We start from the raw sequence: 21,327 nt of genomic DNA on the forward strand, positions 1-21,327 counted from the left end.
CAGAAATCTCGGGGAAGGGGGAGGGGCACCCTTCAAAATGCCTTTTGTGGGGTGGCAAGAGCCATTGCTCTTGCTGGAGAGAGATTGCTAGGGGTGCAGTCTTCCCCTCAGGCCTGTACCACCATGTCATCTAAGTAACAGCAAACCCTTGGAATTATTTTTGTCAACAGTAATCTGAGGCAAATCTTTGACAGCAGTCAAATTATTTCCATCCTATAAGATATAAAGGTACTCTCTGTGCGAAGCGGTAATGGGACTTGAAGACCCCAGTGCTCTGTTACTCCTAAGACCCTGTAGCAACTTCACTCTCAGCTGAGCCTGGAAGCTCTGTGTGCATCGGGAAAGGCAGAAGTAATGCCATAGAGAGTCTTTCAGCAAGGCAAGGAGGTTTAGTCAGCCAAAAATGTTGGATTTTTTCAGCCAACAAATGCTGTGCATGGAGAGGGAATACCCCCAGACTAGTTAAATATGCCAGTGAGGTATTGCCTCTGCTCCCTTAGCTCTGCCCATATGGCCCACAAACTGTTGTGGGGGTCAAAGACAAGCTATCAAGACCTAGAAATGAAGTAGAGTCTCTGGGTTGTTGGAATGATGAGGTTTTAAGTGTTGCTTTTTGCCAGCAAGATGCTCTTCTGAGCATGAACCAAGAAGTTCTCCTCTTTATTACCACTCAGCTTTTGCTGTGCGTTACTCCTTTCCTGGTACTGCAGGAAACCTCTACCCTCTTCTGCGCTCCACATCTGCTTGCCCACACAGAGAACATTCCTACAGCAGCACCCACGCAGCTCCAGCCATAGCAGCAGCCCTGCTGTACTGGGTGTTGGGTGTGCAGAGGAAAAGCCACAGGCAAATACACTACATATGTGTCTAGGCTCTTGCAAAACCCACCCATTTCCCGGTGGGCAAGTGGGGAGCCATGGCAGTGGTGGCAGAGCGAGGGGAGGCTGATGTTCAGATGAGGTTTCAGATCAGTGCTGCATTACAGCATGCAGCTCATCTGGTCTTGCAGCTTGTAGAGACAAACACAATGGCAGAGCTCAGCCCTGGCTTATTTGCTCTGCATTTATGGTCTAATAGCTGAGATAGCATCCTTCTGCAAGCCGGCCATGTCAGAGGGGATGCTGCTACCTGCTTTGTAGTAATACTGACAGCGGCAGCAGCAGCAGCTGCCTGTCCCTTGTGCTGCCTAGGGTTCCAAGATGCAGAGGCCTTGTGTGGCATGTCCATCTGTCGTCCCCACCTCCCCAGGCTCCTTCTGGGGTGATAGCAGAGGGAAAATCCCAAGCTATCCAGGGAGGAGCAGGTACAGCATTGCAGAACAGGAGGGGTGGAAAAATCCCTCTCCCTGCCCGCCCCCCCCCCCCCCCCCCCCCCAAGGTTTTAGTTATTTGGGCACCAAATTGTCACCAAATTTGAGATTTTCAGCCACAATGGAGTATTTGTGTTCATTTGTACAGCTGATAAAAACAGCGCATTGAAAATGTTTTTGAATGGCTGTGACTGCTTTCTTTAACAAAGTAACAGTGAAGCTTTAGAATGGTAAGATTACTATGTTACTGAAAACTCTGTTTCAGGGGTTTTCCCAGGAATTAATGAGCAGATGCATGTTGGAAAGAAATTCCTGCTCATGAGGTTCTCAGGAGGGCTCAGAAACCTTTATTGAAAAATAAATGGAAAATTTGACCCACTGAGCAAATTCTCTGTGTTTCTTGGAAACACATGATTCACATTCCGGTGTTATTTTGTAGCCCTTGGACAGGACAGAAATGTAAGGGGAAAGGTAGGAAAGTGGAAAGGAAGAGAGGGAAGCCAGCAATAGGAAACGTATGTGTCACAGGATGAGCTTAGTGGAGTTTCCATGTGGGCAGTCAGGGAAAAACATATACTCTTGTATCTATTAAAAGTACTCTTTTCAACACCATATTTATACTTTTGTGAAGTATTCATGGTTTTGCTTTTGTGAATTGGCGAAGGAGTTCAGATGAGTTTAAAACAGAGATACGTACTTTGAAAAACAGATATGGAAAACATATTTCCCTAAAAGTGTGTGTGTGATGATTCAGTGGGACCCAGACTCAAAATTTTTGACCTCCTCAGAGAATCTGGCTGATGGTAGCACTGAGATCAGTAATGCTGCGAGTCATTGCTGAGTCCTAGTCTTGGATCTTGGTGTGGGACCTTTGGAGTCAATCAGTCAATATATGTATTTTGTAATTCATGGCAACGTATTACTAAAGACTGTAGGGGGCCCAAGAAAATGATAGGATGATCATCATATGCCTTTACTTCTCCTCCTGCAAGCGCAGTCTTAATGATTTTGTGCTGTGGAGTGTGGCCGCTGCTGAAGTCGGTAGTGAAGTTCCCTGTTTCCATTGCAAAGAATAATGCATAAAGATCAGCCAAAGTGCCGGTATTGCCATCTTCAGGGTGATATCCTCATGCCTAGTAGACAGCTGCTCATGTAGTAGCACATGTAGTAGCAGTAGACACAAAATTAGACATTATGGGAGAGCTGTTAGGGGAGGTGAAGGGTTAAGTCTTAGCCATCATCTTCAGGCAGCGTTTGATTTTCAGATTCCTTTAAGGCTGCAGGGCTTTTCCCCATCGTGTCAGGCAACAGCCACGTCTCCAAATGACAACCTCGCCATCTGCAGGCCAGCAAGACAACTCACAAGGACTGGGGGACAAAACAGCCCCACAAGCTCAGGGGCACCTTGCTTATGGTGGTCTTAGGATTTCTTCTTTTATGCACCAGTTAGCAAAAGGAAATAGCCCTTTGGGCGTTACCCCAAAGAAGTTTAGTGCCTGTCTCTGGGGCTTAAGCCTATTCCAGTGGATTGTTTAAAAAAACGGGAAAAAAAATTAGACCTGATGTTCTTCAGCGGGCTTATTCTACTCTTGCTAGCAGTCTCCTCATGCCCGGTCTTAGCTGCAAGGAGAGAGCATGCTGCATGGCTCCTGCCCCCCTCGGCTTCCCAGCCCAAACCTTAACACCCTCCACTCGCCTACTAGAAATCAGCACCAGTTTCCCTATGAAATATGGTTTCGATTGGAACATACTGTTTCTTCAGCATGTTTTTTCCATGAGTACATGTTTTATTTTTGAAAGATACTAAACCAGGGTGTTTCAGGAAGTTTGAGCTTGCTTTGTCAGGCTGGAGGAATGTTACTGGAATGTATTATTCTACTTGAAATAAATTTTAAGGTGAAAAGTTACTTTATTTCTGTGGCTGTCTTGTAATGCTCATGAATCACAGTTGCATCCAATTAACCATAAAAAGTCAAAACCTAAAGAAAATGTTTCATTTTTATAATATTGATTCAACTCAGCCCTTAAAAAACCCAAGAGGAACCTGAGGCAACCTCAGTTTCCCCCCATTTTGAACAAAAGCTATCTCAAAGATGCTGAAGGAAAACACATGTAGTTTAGCAACAGAAAAGTTTGAAAACACCACAGAGGAAACACAGAATCTGCAGCCCTTCTTTTGCCAGCCCTCTAAGCCATGTCCTCAATACGGCATGCTGATGAGAAACAGCAAAGCCTTGTAACTGCTATGCTTCCTGCCCATAATTCACCACACATTTGGCCCCACTGGTCCTTGCAACTGTGAGTGAGACCCAAGCCCATCTGCCGTGGCCTCCTCTAGCTCTTACCAGAGGTTTGGTGGTGGTCTTGTCCCACCTGGGGCTTCTGCTGTGGAGGGAGCTGCTCTGCTGCCATAGGGTCATAAGGAGGACAGCCAGCAGATGAGGGGCTGCCCAGCGGACCTGTCAAAGCTTCAGGGTCCTGTCACTGCTGGTTGACTTAATACACTCTTACAATCCTTCATCAGTCACAGGGCACTCAGAGAGGAATTTTAGCATCTTCACAGAGGCTGTTGTCATCTCATGGCCTTTGGAAGTGAAGCTGAACTGTTTTTCAGCCCCTGGGAAGTGGACAGGAGCCCCTGGGAGCCCCTGTCTCAGTGTAGTTTAATCCCTGAGATTTGCAAACAGCTGATTTTTCATGTAAACCTGGGTTTCTAAAGGAGAAAGCATAAAGAAAGACCTCATTTTTTGTTTCTGTGTGCCTGGAGTTGGGAGTAGTGGCCACTTATTTTTAAAAAGCCCATGAACCCATTTTTTTAGGCAAAACTAAGCCTCAGTGTTACCTTGTTTCAAAGGGAGCATCCAGAGGTTGTGTCTGTGCCACATGTTCGCTTCCAGATGAGTTCTGAAAACGATGGACTGAAGTTAGTAGAAAATAATAAATGTAATCTTCAGTTTCCCACATTGCCTGGAAACTTCAGGTGAGCTCTTGGTTGCAGTCAGGTAGGCAGTACATCCATATACATGCATTTGTTGCAGATTGCCATGACCCAAAGAACTTATATATCACGGATACAAAGACAGGCACCAAGGTGAGAGGAAAAGTCATCCATTCTCATTACACAGATGAAGAAGCAAGGCATAGAAAGAAGCTGATTCTTTTGATGTCAAAAAGACTTACTGTTTTGGGGGGTGGAGGGAGGAGTCCACTTATCTGTATTTTCATCATATTTTCTTAGGAACAGCTTGAGCTTAAGTTCTTGCTTCCATGTGGTACCTATACCAGTCTGTTTCTTCTAATTCTTAGTGACGTTCAGCTTCATACTCACTCCTGCTGGGAATCACGCTCCCACAAACTTTACACAACCCCTTTGTGCCTTTTTTGAACATGGGTTATATGGGTTGGTAAGGAGAAACACCAGATGAACATCAGAAGTCCCCAAGCAACAGCCAGCATAGGTTTAAGTAATAACAGGGGAGTTGCAACTCAATTAAACATACAGCTGAAAGAGTGTTGCCTGTCTACAGGATCTCTTGGATAACCTGCATGTTTGTGTGGGTTGTCTCCCACCACAGCTCTGCTCACTCTGCACCGTACTTCTCCCACTCAGTGGCCATCTCACCTGCACATGTCACCTGGAGAATTAACACCGAAAGAGTCGAAGGGAAGGTTAGGATCCATGGTGGTGGTTTTGGAAGAGGAGTAATGCACAGAACAATGGAAAATGTGGCTGGGCAGCTTCTGTCCTGGTTTCCCTGTGCTGCTCGCATCCAGGTGGGAGGTCCAGGCTGGGTGCTTGCTGGACCCTGGCCACAGCTGGCAGCCGAGCTCCCTGCTGCCTGTTTTGCGTGTCCTCTGTTTTAGGTGGGACATGTGGAGGGATTAAGTACCAACAATTGCACAGTTTGTATCAAGAAGGAACAGAATGGAACCTGGCTCCTCTAAAACATCTTCAGATGGGGCAGGGTGAACCCTCAGCAAGATTCCTCTTTTCCCTTCACTTTTGGCATTTGAGGGAGCAGAAGAAAGGGCCTGGCTTAGGCAAGGGTCAGGTGTCTCCCCAGGGTTTGCTTCTCACAGGCTAGCCCCAGGTTTGTCCGACGGCTCCAGATGAGCAGCAGGCAGGGCTGCAGCACTTCGGTCACCCTGGACTGCTTTGCAGGTAACTATTTCCATGTTCAGAGGTTCAGTTTGCCTGAGTTTTGTGTTCTGGTGGGGAGAGTATCCAGAGTAAATGCTGTTTTCCTTAAAGAAGGAGTAGCTGCCTGAGGCTTTTCTGCAGCTCTAATGCACTAATGTGGTCAGCAGGTTATTGGCTTCTCCTGCCAGCCTTGAATCAGGGGTAACCAAACCTGATCCAGGCCTGCTGCTGCACCAGGTTCATTTCAGGTGTGCATTTAATCAATTCCTTCACCAAGCAAAAGCAAGACAGACAGTGACGTCAGGTCATGCAGCCCTGGCTGGCCACCCCCACTCAATGGGCAGCACAGGAGGAGGACGCTGGTCTTTCCAGCCTGATCCTTAGCCTGTCACTGCTCCTATTTTGGTGGCTGGAGTCACCTCCTTGGCATGCAGCCTGCTCTTTGCTCAGGTCTGAGGAACCAAAAGGGACAGGGCAGCAAGGAGCAAGCTGCAGAAAATGCAGCTTGTCATGTTCTTTTCAAAGCCACAACATTTGCATAATTAATGCTCCATGTTTTCTACGAATTCCCAACTGTCCCATGAAACTCAGCATGTGTCAGCTCTCTTGGGTGTAAGGAAAACAGTTTGCATACTGATGAGATACTTACAGGCGCTGTTTCTCTGTTTCTCATGTTCCTTCCTTGATAATGACAGAAGGATTACAAATTCATTATTTTGTACGCTTTTATTATTTTCATCTTCTGAACACACAAATAAGACTCCGTGGTACAAATAAGTAACCCATCTAAGAAAGAAAACAGTTTTATTAAGAAATCTGTATGATATGACAATGGTACAGACTTTTTTGTTACATGGTGGGTGTAATTTAAATGAGTTAATAAAGAAGATGTCTTTTGGGGACTTCTATTCTTCTGTGATAAGTTTCCTGGAGCCTAGAGACAGTTAGAGCTGAGATGCATTTGGTGGGTGCTTATTTGGGTGCTTGGATCACTGCTGCCAGCACTGTTCCCATTCTTCAGAAGAATGTAAGATCCCAGTAACAGCAGCTAGCAATCCAGAGCTGCCTTTGGGTGGTCCATTGCATTGGTACGAATCCCAAGGGTGACAAGAATTTCATTCTGATGGTGTCAGCTTGACAAGAATTTCATTCTGATGGTGTAGCTTGACTAAACACAGCTATTTCTTAGTAAGGATGGACTGGCTCTACAGTGTCCAAGGGTTTTCTTTCTTTGATTCATGGGAATCATGATGGGAAGGACTCACCTTCTTTTTAGGCTGTCTCTCAACCGTATAAAAACTCTCACTTCCCTGCAAGGGCCAGAGTGACCAGCTTAGCAAGTGCCATGGTGCAGGCTAAGAAAGTGCGTGGTCTGCCCAAAGTGGTTGCAATTCCTTGTGGTAAAAGCAACCGGCATTGGCTGCATTCACACACAGGGCTGCAGCAAGCTGGCTAGTCCCTGCACGCCAGTTCTTTTGTTCACAGTCTTGTTTTTTAGATGTAGAGGCAAGTAGGTATCTGTGAACTCTCCTGTATTTCAGAAATCTGGGTCGGTTTTTTTTAGAAGGGGCTTTGGTTGCCTAACATGAGGCATCTTATGAAAGAAGCTTAATTTTCAGAAAGCAGGTGCTGAGCCCTTCCCCCCAAAATCAGACCCTTTGATGAAGTGTCCCATGTTGGATATTTGGAGTCACTAACTATTTTTTAAAATATATGCTGTAACAGCTATTTGATGGCTTTGTGAGGATAACCAGTTCAGTGTGTTATAGATTTCTACGGTTTTATCTTCTCAGGAAATTTTCCCTCTGGCAGTACATTTGTGCTGTTGTATGGCATGCACCACTGAGAGCCTGCTGTAGTGCTGCCTTGCCAAGTGACAATGCCACCATCTTACAAAGTTGTTCTTGCTTCTGCAGCTCAGTCGAGTACAAGCAACTGAAGGCACATTAAGGACAAACCAAGTACAATAACAGGAGGTGTGTAGCAATTCCCAAAATGGTTTCAGGCCCTTTGGGTCATAAGAGGTAAAATACTGACCTGCTGATTCTTCGGCTATTCAGTACACAAAAAGTCTTTTAGCTGGCAGGAAAGCAGATACCCAGCAAGACTTTTTTTTTCCTTTTTGAAAGTTCTCATCAAAGAGTGGAAAATGTTTCATTTTATGAAAAGATGCTCATGGAAATGAAAAGGAGAAATAAAGATTAGAGGAGATGATGCATTTTAGAAACCAAATAGTGAGGGAAGTAGTTAAAATCGTTTCTGCTAATAGCTGATAATACCCTGTGCTGATTTTTCAGGTACCAGCCAATTTACTTCAGCGTTCCAGAGGAACTCCTCACCCCAAAATCCTTAAGGATACCTAGCTGTTACTTGTCGGGTTTCTCTGGTCACACAGGCAAGCTCCTTTTGGATGGCATGCAGTCCTTAGCGGCACAGGAACAAGAGAAGAAATGGTCGCCTACATCTCCCTACTATTCCCACCGCTGTCCCTACTTTCCCTCCGCTTCCGTCAGCGCTTGCTTGCAACCTGCTTTAAAATTCAGCCATTAGGTGGAGCGTTCCTACTGCCATCAGCCCAGAGCTTTCCTCTGGCATCTCGGGGCTGGGAGGGATGCTTCACCGAAGCGCTGGATAACCCCTGTGTGCTGGGATCTGCTGGCTGCAGGTGGGAACGAGAAAGCTAAAATGGGAGGAAGAAGCTGCATTTTAATGTGAGGTATCTTCTATTCTCTTTAGTGCTTTTTTCCATTACCAGCTCCATTGACATCCAAAAAAGTACAAAGGGGGAAAAAACCTGAGGCAAATCATACAATTTAAGGTCTTGGTCTCTTTTTTTGTCATGTGTAGTGTGTTAAAGATTGTCTGAGAAACAGCACTAGAAGATGTTGATAAATACTAAGTTATTTCACAGTTCAGAGCTAGAAGTGTGCATTCATTAATTTTTGGTTTCATTTGAACAATTTGGAATTCGACAGCGCTACCGGGACAACAGTTTCTCCCCAATTTTGAGGTCTGGAGAAAAGCAGTGACACATTTCCTACCTTCGATGTGGACTGGTCGTGCCTCATGGTATAGCACTGGCCTGAGTACTTCCACTAGCTAGAACTTCTCAGGGCTTGGGCTCTTTATGCTTTATATCCCCTCTTTCAATTAAAAAAAAAAAAAAAGGGAACATTTCATTAGTCTCGTGGAGACAATACTCATCCAGCACGGCTTAGCAGCCCTTCCTGAGCTGGCGGGGGGGGGTGTGGGGAGGGAGCTCTCAGCTCTTCCCCTGGGCTCTCTGAGCTCTCTCAGTGCCTGAAGCCCCAGAAATATGGGCATCACATTCACTTCATGAAACTTCTGGAGAAAGTGGTGGTCTCTGTACAAAGCTGGGGCTCTGAGGCCTGGATTTGTCCCACTCAGCCTCGAGCACCTCAGTCAAGGGATGTGTTGCTGTAGAAGATGGAGGGAGAGCAGGGCACATCCAGAGGGCCATTGACCTTGTGCTGAGTTTGGGGACCAAAGGCAGAGAGGTTAGTCCTTCAGTCAGAAATGTGGGAGAACGAATGGGGCTGCTGGAGATGATGGGCGTGTGTCCGACAGTGGGAACGGGGGCTGTGCTACCTGCCGTACTGGTGTGCAGTTTGTTCAGGTCCAGGCTTGGCTATCCAAATCATCCCAAACCAATCCCTCGGTGATTCCCATATTACTGAGCTTACCTGAGAGGTGTGCTGCTGATGTGAAGTGACTAGGGGAGATTTTACTATCTTCTAATTAGAGAGGACATACAAAATCTGACAGACTTCACTGATGACCGCTACTGGAAGCCTGCCTGGATTCTCTGCTTGTCCTGATCTCTGCGCCACCACTAACCACTGAACTCCTCTCAGACCTGCTTTTTCAGCTGGGAACCTTTTAGGTACCCTAGTTCGGGCTCTTTAAACACCTCTTTTATTTGGGCTTCCAAAAACTCCTGGAAAGCTACACTTTGGAAAATCCAGAGCAATGGGCTATTGCCAGGGAAATTACATGGTCATTCATTGTGCCTAATCCCCTTAAAAAAAATCTCTGTGGGAGTCTAATTCCATAAGAATCTGAAATTTTAAACGATGTCACCACAGAGGGGTAACCTTGAAAAACCTTGCCTACCTGGGCTTTGTTCTTTCTTTCTTTTCCTTGTGCCTGGCCTGGTTTTGGTTGTCTGTCTGTATCTACAGCTAGCCAGGGCTTTAAGGAGGCATTACTAAAACTGGCAAAAAAAAAATTCCTGCTGCATTTAGTGCTTGCGAAGGACCTAATGCCTTCAGTGACCTTGAGAGATGCATTTTAGTAATGCAGAGACCTGGAGCATGGTGAAGGAACAGAACCGTACAAAACTACACCTGTTGTGCAAAACTACGAAAGCCGAGAGATGTGCCTGCAGGAGCACCAAAAAGATCTGCTGTTAGGTCAGACAAAGTGAGGTAGCAGCCCAGGAAGGCTCCCTTCACTGCCTCTCCTGTCACAGGGTGGGGGATGTGCTTAATGGAAAGCAGAGCCACGAGGCCTCTCCTCCTAGTGTGAAGGAGGCTGGGAAAGACTCCTGGAGACTGGGAATGACACTGTTTTCTGTTGTGTGTCTCCCTCAGGCAAGGGTCTCATCAGGGTTCAAGCCTGGCCATTTGCACACCTGGCACGGCTGACATCGATACACGTACCACTCCTTAAACTCCAGTTCTTTTGGAAATACCCATTTCTGGAATTTCTTTGCTTATCACCAGTGCTAAATTTCCTGTCAGCATGGTCTGGGGTGGCTTGTTTTGGGCTGTTGACTGCAAGACACACCGAGTTTCTACTGCTCTTCCAGCCATCACCACAGGAATTTGTAAGGCCTTGCTCCCTCATTCCTGAGGGATTAATTGTGTTAACTCCTGAAATGAAGTGATTTCCTTAAGTGAGGCATTACCCTTAAGGATGCATTCAGTGCAAATCTCTGTCACATTTTAAGTGCACTTCAGGGAGGAATGGCCAATTAACTTGGATAGGTGATTTACATTTTACCAGGGAGATTAAGGCATGCAGCAACCTAGAAGTTAATCCCCACAGGATGACTCTGCGGGAATTGTCCTGAACACGGGGTGCTGTGTTTTAGCCTCCTGGTGCTTTATCTCTGTTGAGAAAAATAGACATTGCGGTGTAAACTGGAACAGCTGAGGGTCTCCCGGTGCCCGCTGACTGGCTCTCCTGGAGGGCACCTGCCTAACACTTGGGTAACTTTCTGGCAGACAGAAGAAGTCCTTTAAGTTTTAGAGGGTAGTGATTTCCAGGTGTGAATAAGGGGCAACACCCCCCCACCCCCCCCCACCCCCCCGTAAATGTCTTTTAAAAGATTAGAAAAAGAATAATTAAAATGGCTTCTCCTGTGCTGGCAGGAGAAGCCAGCTAATAGAGCATTTACTATTCAAGTCTGGTGCAAATTCTCTATGTTGTAAGGAACTTTCTCAAATGGGTAATGAAATCATGGACAATAAAAAGTAAATTATAGTTTAGGTTTAGTACAAAGTGGGCTTTATGGTTGCCAGCTCATAAAAGCTCAGTGGGTGAAGTGCACCTCTGCATTTCTGCGCACCTCTGCACAGAAGGGCAGTCTTCCATCTCCAATAAATTCTGCTGGGCCTCTGTTTTGAGGACTGGTGTGAAATACAAATGTGATTTTGATTTTGTGAGCCTCTGGATGCCAGAAAGCCAAATTCTTGACATGTTGTGAAGGGAAAGAAGTCTAACTCTAAGCCTTTTCAGTGGTCAGGGGACATGATGTTCATGTCCCCTTTTCCTCCCAGCAGCGTCACCGTCAGGGCCAGCCCAGTTGTCACGTATGTGACTCACGCGCATTGTGCTGGCAGACGGGTTTGATCTCAGCTTGCTGCCAGCCTGTTCTTGTCCCTGTCCCCTCGCTGGCAGTGGGTCAGGGCATTCTGCCAGCCTGGGCTGGAGGAATGGTCAGCCCTGGGCTGCAAAGAGTCAAGTCTTGGAAAGCGTCGTAAAAATCGAAGGCAGGTCACTGCCATGGGGGAGCAGGATCTCGCTTGTGCAAACCCTCTCTCTTTCTGGATAGCTCTGCAGCTTTCTGAAGGTGGGACCTTAGAATACGCCTTTAGGGTTCCTCCACAGTAAGTTTTAACCTGAACACATAGTTACAACGCTAAGCTTAAGTGACATACGGGACAGTGGTACTGTAAGATTCCTCTGCCTGACACAGCTTTGCTACGGCACCCAAGGTGGCAATCCTGTCCTCACTTCTCCAAAACAACGTTCATCACACACAAACTTTGCGCAGAAGCAGCTATTATTGTAAACACAAAAAATCCTGTCCCATTAGTAGGGTTCATTGACACCGGCTGCTTCTCACTGCTCCATTGCATGTTGCGTTGTAGAACAAACGCTTCCTAAGACTTTTAATGTGAGCTGCGGCACCTGCCTCCTGTCTGTGTGCCCCAGGCTTTGGAGTGGGACAGATGTCCCAGGAAGAGCTGAATTGCCCTGGCAAAGTGTTGAGTCTCTCTGGCTTACATTGTCCTCAGGAGAGGTCCTCAGGGCCTTTCAGCTTCGAGCTTTTCTGAGCTCTTACACTTGTTGCATCTGCAGTAATTAAGAACCCCTTGAAATGCTGTACCTTTACAGCAATAATGCATACAGTGTATGGCCAAAGTGCAAATAGCTTCGGAGGAGGTTAAATCACTATTTTTCCAATATTAATATTAATGAGGCTGAACATTTGCATTCATGGTAAATCCTCTTGTAGCATCAATGTCCTTTGAGTTTTTTTCTGCAGATAAATGAAGCATTCCCCTCCTTCCCTCACTACTTTTGCTAAGTGTCACTCAGTGCAGCGATAAATCAACAGTTCCTGCTAATCTGTGAAAAGGCAGAGTTTAGAATAAGTGGGTTTTGACATAATTAAAGCTGACACTGCCTACCACCATTCCTGGAAGAAGTACTAGCAGAGTTTCATTAGAATAAGTAAATACAAATAGAATTCACCCTGAACAGTCGTCTTTGTTACAAACAAAACCCATTAGTTAGCAGGGAGAGTCTGGAGCAGGGCTGAATTCACGCTGATCTCCAAACCCTTCTCATATTTAATTTATAAACTGATGATTAATTCAGTGATTAGCTAATTCACTTGCAGTGATTAATTTAATTCATGTCTTCAGGCTAAAGTTTAAGAAAGAAAAAAGCCCAGCTCAGATAGATGCACATCAATGTCCTTGTGATTAAAAAATGATAATATAATGCCCTGGAGAGTGAGGGAAAAAAGAAAGATCAAGAGAACTGGTGCCATGACCAGTTGTAAGTTCTTGCCTAAGCTGTAGCCATATTTTTTAGCTCTGATGTTTAAACGTGTCGGTTACTCTAATGATCAGTGGTTTGAAAGATGAATCTAAGGGTCTTTCACTGTAGCTTTCTACTGTGTATTTCGAGAGTGGCGCTGCTTTAGAGCAGTCCTCCAGTTCTGCTTTTTTCTCACTTGTTTTGCCAGCTGCCTGCCAGCTCCCCTCCCTTTCATCAATATCTTTCTCACGCCTCACCAAATTCTTTGATGAGAGCGTTTGGTACTTCTTCAATCCAGGCTGTTTTTTTCTATTTCCAGCAGGATTTTCCTCATCTTTTGTTGCAACATGAAATGAGGATGATTTGGGGAACTTCTCTTCGGTAAGAAAACTGCTCTCTTTTGGGTTGGTATTGCTTTTACAATTTGTGCCATCACTTGGCAAGGGAGCTTGGTAGCTCTTGAAGTTGCCCACAGGGCCTTCCTTTCCTGAGCCGTCATTGCTGTGCTTCTCTGATTGACCTGAAAAGCGTAGCTGATATTTCTTTCTTCTCTCAGATTCACTCTTATTTTCCAGACTACCAGTTTTATAAGTTGTTTTTTCATCAGGTGGTGGTGGCAATTGCTTAGTTTTGGCTGTGGTGTTCTCTTCTTGAGGCTTTACCAGTGAATTTGAAGATGGGGACTGGCGCATCCCAGAACCTGGATCTTTGCTTTTATCTTTTACAGCACTTGCATCAGGCTTTGTAAAACTTTCAGATACAGTTTGTTGTTTTTCTTTTCCTGGAGGATTTTTCTCAGGCTTTGATGATTTCCTGGAAGGAGTTACCTGATGGTTCCCAGAACCCTGGTATTTATCATTCTCTTTTACAGCCTTTGTTTCAGGTGACCTGATGTCTTCTGCTGCTGGTGTCTTTTGCTTTCTGTCTCCTGAAGTATTTTTTTCTTGGGGCTTCAGCACTTTGCTTGAAGAAGGTGACTTCCTGGAATTTGGATCTCCACCTTTTTGTTTTACAGTATTAGTACCAAGTTTCTTAAAACCTGCAGAAGCTGATGTTTGTTGCTTTTGCTCTGGAGTGTCATTTTCTTGAGGCTTAACCAATGTTTCTGACGATACTGATCGGTACTTCCTGGAACTTGGAAATTTGTCCTTCTCTTTTGCAGCATTCGCATCAGGCATGGTAAAATCTTCAAATCTCGTTTGCTGCTTGTCTCCCCTTGGAGTGTTTTCCTCAGGCTTTGCTGATTTTCTTGAAGGAGGTACCTGGTACTTCCCAGAATGCTGGTGCTCATTATCCTCTTTTACTGCCTTTGTTTCAGGTGGCTTGATACCCTCTGCTGCTGGTGTCTTTTGCTTCCTCTCTCCTGAAGAACTTCTTTTTTGAGGCTTCAGCACTTTGTTTGAAGGTGACTGGAGCTTCTCAGAGGTATGCTTAGTCTTTTTTTCAACCGGCTTAGTTTCAGGCTTTACAAAGTCACCTGGTGACATCTGTGTCTCTAGAGGAGACGTCTGTTTCTGTGTCTCTAGAGGAGACGATTTCTTGTCTTGCTTCACAGATTGATTTGGTAATGGAATTTGATTTTTAGGATCACACAAAGTATTCTTCCCTCCTTCATGACTCTTTTTATGTTGCACTGGTTCATTTTTCAAATTACGAGGGGTATTCTCCTCCTCATTATTGTCCTGCCTTGATGTGTTTTTTGGTGGCATAGAATAATTCTTGAAGTTTGACTTGATGTTTTTTTCCCCTGCAATGTCATTTGCATGTTTCATTGGTTCATTTGATGAGGACAAGTGGTGTTTCCCATTATTGCAGCAGATATCTTCATCTACTGTCGTATCATGGTCATGTTTCACAGAATCTCTTGAAGGTGTTAGATGCTTCAAACTCTGCCCAGTATTTTTCAGTCCTTCACTGTTAGTATCACGCTCTGATGAAGGTAACTGGGATGTCTGAGGCCTATGAGCATTCTTCTCATTTGAGGAGTTATTACCATGATACACTGTATCCCTTGGTGTGAATAGTTGTTCCTCCTCAGATTTATGCAAGACATTTCTCTCCTCTCTCTCATCTGTCTCTATCCTATCACTCTCACGCTTCCTGTTGTCATCTGATGACACGAGCTTATCCTTTGTATGTATGGAAACCTTATTTCTACCTTTTGCATGCTTCTTCTGGTCTGAGACCAATTCAGTTGATAAAGGAAACAGGTTCTTTTCCAGCATATCACTTCCTTGCTTCATGGTGTCATCTGAAGTTGGTGTTTGGTTCTTCTTCAAAAGTAATAGGGGCTTTCTTGCTAGCGCGGTTTTATTTTCATGTTTTCCTGGCTTCTTGGTTGAAAGTGAAAGACAGTTCTCAAATCCCTGACATGTATTTGTCTCTTCAGCTGCAGAGGTTTCATTTTCAGTTGCGTGATTTGGGGACAGCACTTGGTTCTTCAAATCACACGTAGTTTCCTTCTCCACCATTGTATCATTCCCACAGTTTGTCAACTCATCTGAAGAGGGTAGTGGATGCTTCTCAGAGCCATGCTCATCCCCCAGATCACTAGCTCCCTGTCTCACCAGATCAATAGGTGGAAGGGCTGGGGTATTTCCAAGAGTGTGATGGATTCTTTGTCCTGCAATCCCACTCATTTGTGTTGGCAGAGGGGCTGAGGAGGGTGACTGCCCTACCTCAGAGTCAGGCCAGGGCATCTCATCTGCAGTGGCCTCTTCACGCTGAATGAAAGATTTGAATGGTTTGTGACAGGTCTCCAGGTCTGTCAAGGTACTCCTGTGCAGGGCCCGATTGTTTGCATGATTCATTGTTTCATTTGATGAACTTAATTTGTCCTTCCCAAAATAATCTTCTGCTACATAGGAACTCTGCTTCACAAAGTCACCTGGCAGAGGGCATTGTGTCTTTTCCAAATGAGAAGAGATGTGCTCTTCTTCTGCAGCACCAGGCTTCTGCTCCTGGCTCTCATTTGAGGAGAGAGTGAATTTGGTCTGATTTGCATCTGGATCTGCACTGGAATTAACAAAGTTATTTTGTGGGCTGGGCATTTGAGGAGGCTGTGGCTGCTTGGTTTTGGATTCATTTTGCATTTGGCTGTTGGGTGTTTTATTTTCTTCTTCCTTTTTAGTTGGGACATCGCTATCTTTTTTGCCAGAAGTAGAGGATATTTTGTCTTCACTGTGATATTTCGCTCCTTCTTTGGCTTCCTCAGAACATCTGCCTCTTAAACCTGGTATCTTTTTTTGGACTATTGGTGGCCTTTTGCCAGAAGCTGGCATTAGGGCAGTTAGCTGTCGATCTTCCATTAGAGGCTCAACTTCACAAGATGCTTGAACTCCTGGAGAATGAAATGGCAGGGTGTTTTCCAGTGCTTTCTGCTCTGGAAAAAATTTTTGGCCTGCAAACAAAAGATCTTTTTCTGGCTCTGTGAGCTCTGTGTCAGCTTCCTCTGAAGTGTATACATACATAGTTATTTCAGGAATCTCACCTGTTTCAGTATCCTGAGGACTTCGCTCATGGGCTCCTTCAGCTGTGCTAGAGTAAGGCAAGTTAGAAGGTGGGCTGTCTTCCTTAACATGTTGCCCAGCGTTAGTAATCCACAACACTGAAGATGTATCAGGCCCAGCTGTCATGTTATGCCTGTTGCAGTCTAGACTATGATCAGACAAAGGGGGAATGCTGTCTGCAGGAGCTTTGCTTTTACAGGTAGAAGAAGAGCTGTCTAGATCAGGGTTAAAGTTGGGTGCTTGCTTTGTGGAATCTACTTTGGCTTCAGCACGGTCCTTTGCATCAGATATGGCCTCAGGTGCCACCAGTAACTCTTCCTTGTCCTCCCTGTCCTGTGCTGCATTTTCCAGTGTTTTGTTCTTACCAGGTTCTCTGTTGGATCCCCCCTTTTCCTTCAGTGGTGTGTCATGACTGAAAGGCTGCTTTGCAGTATTATTTTTTGACCAGCTCCAAGGATGGTTAATTTCGGTAGCAATGCTGAGTTTGGGCACCGGGACTGTGGAGCACACTAAATATTGGGACTCTGGGCTGTTTATGCCTGTGGTTGTCATCGCTGCCGTGCGCAGCACTCTGACCTCTGGCTTACGAATAGTTTTTCTCTTTGGGAAGATTTTTGTCTTTTTCTCAGCTTTACGCAAGACCGGCGCTTTCACCTCTGCAGCTGAGCAGAGAGCGTTTCGTTCAAACTGCTCCTTCAGTATGGACAGGACTGAACTCCTGTTGACTATTTTGGGCAAACCACTCTTTGCCTCTTTCTTCTTCCAGATGGCAGACTTCTCCTTGGCTTCTTTTTCTTCGGCAGCTAAAAATTTCTTCAGGATGCTCTTCACCGTGTTTTTCCCACTCCACCTGGCCCTCTCGCCAGGCACCGTGTCTGCATCCTCCTCCACTGCTTTTCCATCTCCTTTCCTGTCTCTGCTTCTGTCCAGCTTGTTACCAGCCCTGCTCACCCACAGCTTCTCCTTAATGACCAGTTTGCCAACTTCTCTTCTTTTCTTGGTGTATGGCTCGCGATTGTTGTTTAGAAACCTGGACCGCAAGAGCTGAAACCGGGTGGGATGCTGTCCCCTGTTTGGATCTGGACATGGCTTGTTACAACTCACCTTGTTTTCTTTACTTTCCGCCCATTTTGTCCTCTTGCTGCTGAGCTGGGGGTCGCCAGCTGCGAGCTCGGTGACGTACAGCAGCAGGCTGCTGAGAACAGCAAAGGCCCCTTGCTCTGTTGCCATCCTATTGAGCTTCTTCTTCAGCACCAAAGGGTCTACCAGCACCTTATTATCTCCGCAAAAGCGTGTGCTTTTTGTGCTGCACAAGAGAAAACACGAATGTTCTTTCAATCATCAACATTGCTGCTACCTCTTAACTTTGCTTTAATAGCATGCTGCCGCGCGTAAAATGGAAAAAAATACTCCAGTTTATAACTTCTCAAGAGAGTTGTTGTTAGTGGCCTGTTAAAAAGCATGCAAAGTGCTTTACAAGCTTCGTGAGGCATGGTGTAGCAGGAGCGCGCAGGGCTTCGCATGGTCCCATATGGCACTGCCGGCTCTGTCTTCTGCGCTTTGTGGGCAGTGGAAGCGCTTAGGTGGGCAAGCAACGCTTGTCGGGGTGACCACATCTCCTCTGGGCCACTCCTCACTCATTTAATATCACCATGTCCTAATGAGAGGGTAACAAGGAAGGTGTTTTCCTTTCCTGCTAGGTAAAGCATAGGCAAAGATAAAACTGATGAGAACGCAGTTAGCAGGAAAACATGGTTCTGCCTCTGGGTTACAAAAACAGTCAAACCATTAAAACCAAATTTCAAGGCTGAGGAGCACAAATGTGCAGCTGATAGTTTTTGCTGTTGGCACAGGTCAGAAGTCAGTAGGTACCTCTCCAGACTTAAAAAAAAAAACCACCACAGGATTTGGATTATTTGTTTTCTGAAACCCCACATCAGGACTATGCTCTTAAATCTGCTTTGTGAAGGGTAACACCACAACAACCACACTGGCAATGTCCCTTGACAACACCACCCTTTAATCTGGAGGAAGGCGGCTGATACGTTGGACCTACACTTGAGTTTGAAGAATCAGACGCTTGGACAGCTGGGGATTTAGGCAATGCTTTAATTGCTGTGGATCAGTTACTGAACTAAATACTAAACCCAGCACAAAAGCGGGAGCCTACAGTCAATAACAATAGCTGGGGCTAGGAGGGGGAAAGGCAAGAGGTGTCAGCTGTCTGACACCGTGAAAAGCTGCAAGGTTACTTCACTGTGCAGTGAAATAGCTTCATGTGCAGAATGCAGCCGGCATACCAGGAGGGGATTAATTTTTATGAGCAGAAGCGGAATAAAAAATTCTTTAAATTAAGCCCACATGTAGAAAATGCAGAAAGGCTGCAAAGAGGCTCATGCTTTAGGGAGTGTCAGGCTCGAAAGGTGCGGAAGGCCCAGCTGTGCCCCAGCAGCTGGCACCCCATGGACTCGGGAAGAGACTGGACCTGCCCGTCCCCCTGCGATATTATGGAGACTGCAAAGTGCGGGGCTAGTTCTTGTCCAGTCAAGTCGTAAAATTTGGATTTCACTTGGCTGCATTTCAAACGCACATGTTGAAAATCACATCCCTCAGCAGTGGGATGAAGTTGCCATCTTGAATGGGAGAAGGTCTATTTATAATGACTTTGTAGATATTTTTAAAGGCCAATAAAAGAAAAAAGCATGACAACTGGCCCGTGTCTAATGTGACAAACAATACTTCAAAGGTTTTTATTGGGAATAACCACATTTCAGCATAGCACAGGTGCATGCTCTCACGTGCATAACGGGGCAACGTCCAGCCTTTCCTTTACTGAACTGACCACAGCTAAAGAGGCAAGGCTCCCATGTTACACCAAGATCCCCATTTGTCACAACTATGAGAATTTTCAAAATAAAGAAAAAACCAGAATTCACAGTATAATTGTCTAAAAGTATCCTGCTTCACTCTCTTTTCTATAGCCAGTCTGCTGATATTTGGACTGAAAGCTTGCCATGGCAGAAGACCGCTTGTCTCCCCCCTAAGAAGCGCCTGGTGCATTCAGAAACACATGTGGGGCCATCAGCCAGCGTGATTTAGGTTATCTCTGATCTCTCAACACAGCAGTGGAACCAGATGCCCTGCTTACCTCTCCCTCCTGGGCTACTTTGGATATAGTAAATGGCTACAGTAAAATATAGATTAGTCCTGCTTTCAGTGAGGTCAGCACAGCCAAACCACTATTGATTGTGAAGGGATGAAGATCAGACCCTCTCTGCAAGGAATATTCACAGTCGTTAGTCACTTATGAGCTACAAAATTCGAACAGCTTCATTAAAATGTATTACTGGCGAGCCCTGTTCAGGATTCTCCTTTTCTATGCTAGAGTGTTCTTGCAGGATGCCATCTGAAATATAGCATTTGTGGGAGTACTGCATTGCCTAAAGTACCAAGACATGTTGCACAGGTTGAGTGTTTGATCCATATTTACCAGCAAGCAGCAGAAAATGATCAAACAGCTATGGCACCTATTCAGGGCATGTGCAGGTCTTCCAAGATGACCTCACCTGCAAACCAGCATCATGACTGTGTAAATCTGAAATACATTCTGTGCAAGGGCTGTGGTACAATGACACTGAATTCTGTGACCACCACAAAAAATGTGGGTAGTGATGAGTCTGTGTTGTCCCAATGTTTGGAAAACACCATGCCTCCCTCTCAGGGAAGGAGGGTGAAATCAAAGGATTTCTCAGGTCTGGGAGCATGACCACCATTTTCAACAGACCAAGACATCATCCCTAATATTTCTTCACCATCTTTTCTCAACTGGCATCCTGCTGTTCTTAAACTATGTGACCTATCAATGAATTATAGTAACCTCTATATCAACTACGGATAGCCAACTCTACTCCCACCTATGGCCAGCAGGAACTAGGCAGGTATCCCCCGTGCACAAGGAGGGATCTGCCAGATGACAAGGCAGATACTTGGGTTCCTCCCTGATGCTGTGAAATGGCCTAATGTGGACTTCAGCCTCCTCAGTCCTCTCCTCCCGTGGAGACACTGGTTTTTATTGCTTCTAACGTGCGTGATGGTGCCTCAATGTGCTGCTGGTTTCTGGAAGTGCTGCTGCATGGTTTTCAGTGTCTGGAGGACAGACCAGTTGGGCCTCCAGAGGAGACAAGGCCACCTTCAAAAGTTTCCTGTCTTCTTGGCCCACGAATAATTAAGATGCGTAACACAGGCAGCTTAGTTATTTGTTCTTTGACACTTATCATGGCAGCATCAGAGTGGCAACAGCCTGATATGCTAACAGGTAGCAGTGCAACCCTATCCCGCTGGCTGGCCTGCTCCAGGGAAACCTCTGCAGCAGACACCACTGTGTTGTGGAGCAGAGGAGAGCTGACGTGCCACGGCAGAGGGACAGGAGCTGGCACTGTCCCACCGCCCTGTATGCACCCTCCCGCACCACCGCATCCAGCCTTTCCACTCTGCCAGGGGTCTGGAGGCTGCTCAGCAGTGTGGTGCGGTGGCATCCTGTGGTGTCTGCTAAAAGCATACGGCTGCTGGAGCTTCTGGATTAGTCTCCGATGTGGAGAAAAGAAGGCCCTGTCCCTCGACTCTGAATTACATGTGAAATATCCAACCACCATTCTGCACGCCCTGGCAGCCTGAAGAACTAGCTACTGTGTGGGCAGCACTCAGGGCAGGGGCAGGGGCAGGGGCAGGAGACGGCAGCACTACAGAGACTTCATCAAAAGACAGGAAAACATATTGGAAACCACTGTCCAACTCATAGAAGCTGCCAGAGATCAATGGATTGCTCTTGGTTGACTCTGGGGAAATGGCCACAAGCTGGAGCGTGCGAGGTGCTGCATCCCGTAGGCCCCCTCATCCCTGGGCATTCCGTCACTGCCCAGCTCTGCCGTGGTGTTTGGTCCAACGAGCTGCCCCTAGATAAGGAAGCCAACCGGGATTGGCTCTGCCTGCTCGGACGGATGCACAGGCCTTCATAGTGTTTTCAGTGAAATGGTGGCCAACACGCCGCTTGCCTTAACAGCTGCAGAAATGAT

General features: G+C 46.0%; 1 protein-coding gene across 5 annotated transcripts in view; it reads right to left on the minus strand.

Annotated features, from left to right (window-relative positions):
- Window positions 1–2,492: 2,492 nt before the first annotated feature.
- The window catches only part of ADPRHL1 (ADP-ribosylhydrolase like 1), a 46,983-nt gene continuing 28,148 nt past the window's right edge, over window positions 2,493–21,327 (minus strand). For all 5 annotated transcript variants that reach the window (XM_080375487.1, XM_080375486.1, XM_080375488.1 and 2 more), the window contains one exon: window positions 2,493–17,561. In XM_080375487.1, coding sequence (XP_080231613.1) covers window positions 12,797–17,561 — 4,765 coding nt within the window. In that variant the 3' untranslated portion in view covers window positions 2,493–12,796. The remainder of the gene's footprint in view (window positions 17,562–21,327) is intronic.

The sequence above is a fragment of the Falco punctatus genome (assembly GCF_963210335.1).
Source record: "Falco punctatus genome assembly, chromosome: 2".
Lineage (NCBI taxonomy): Eukaryota > Metazoa > Chordata > Aves > Falconiformes > Falconidae > Falco > Falco punctatus.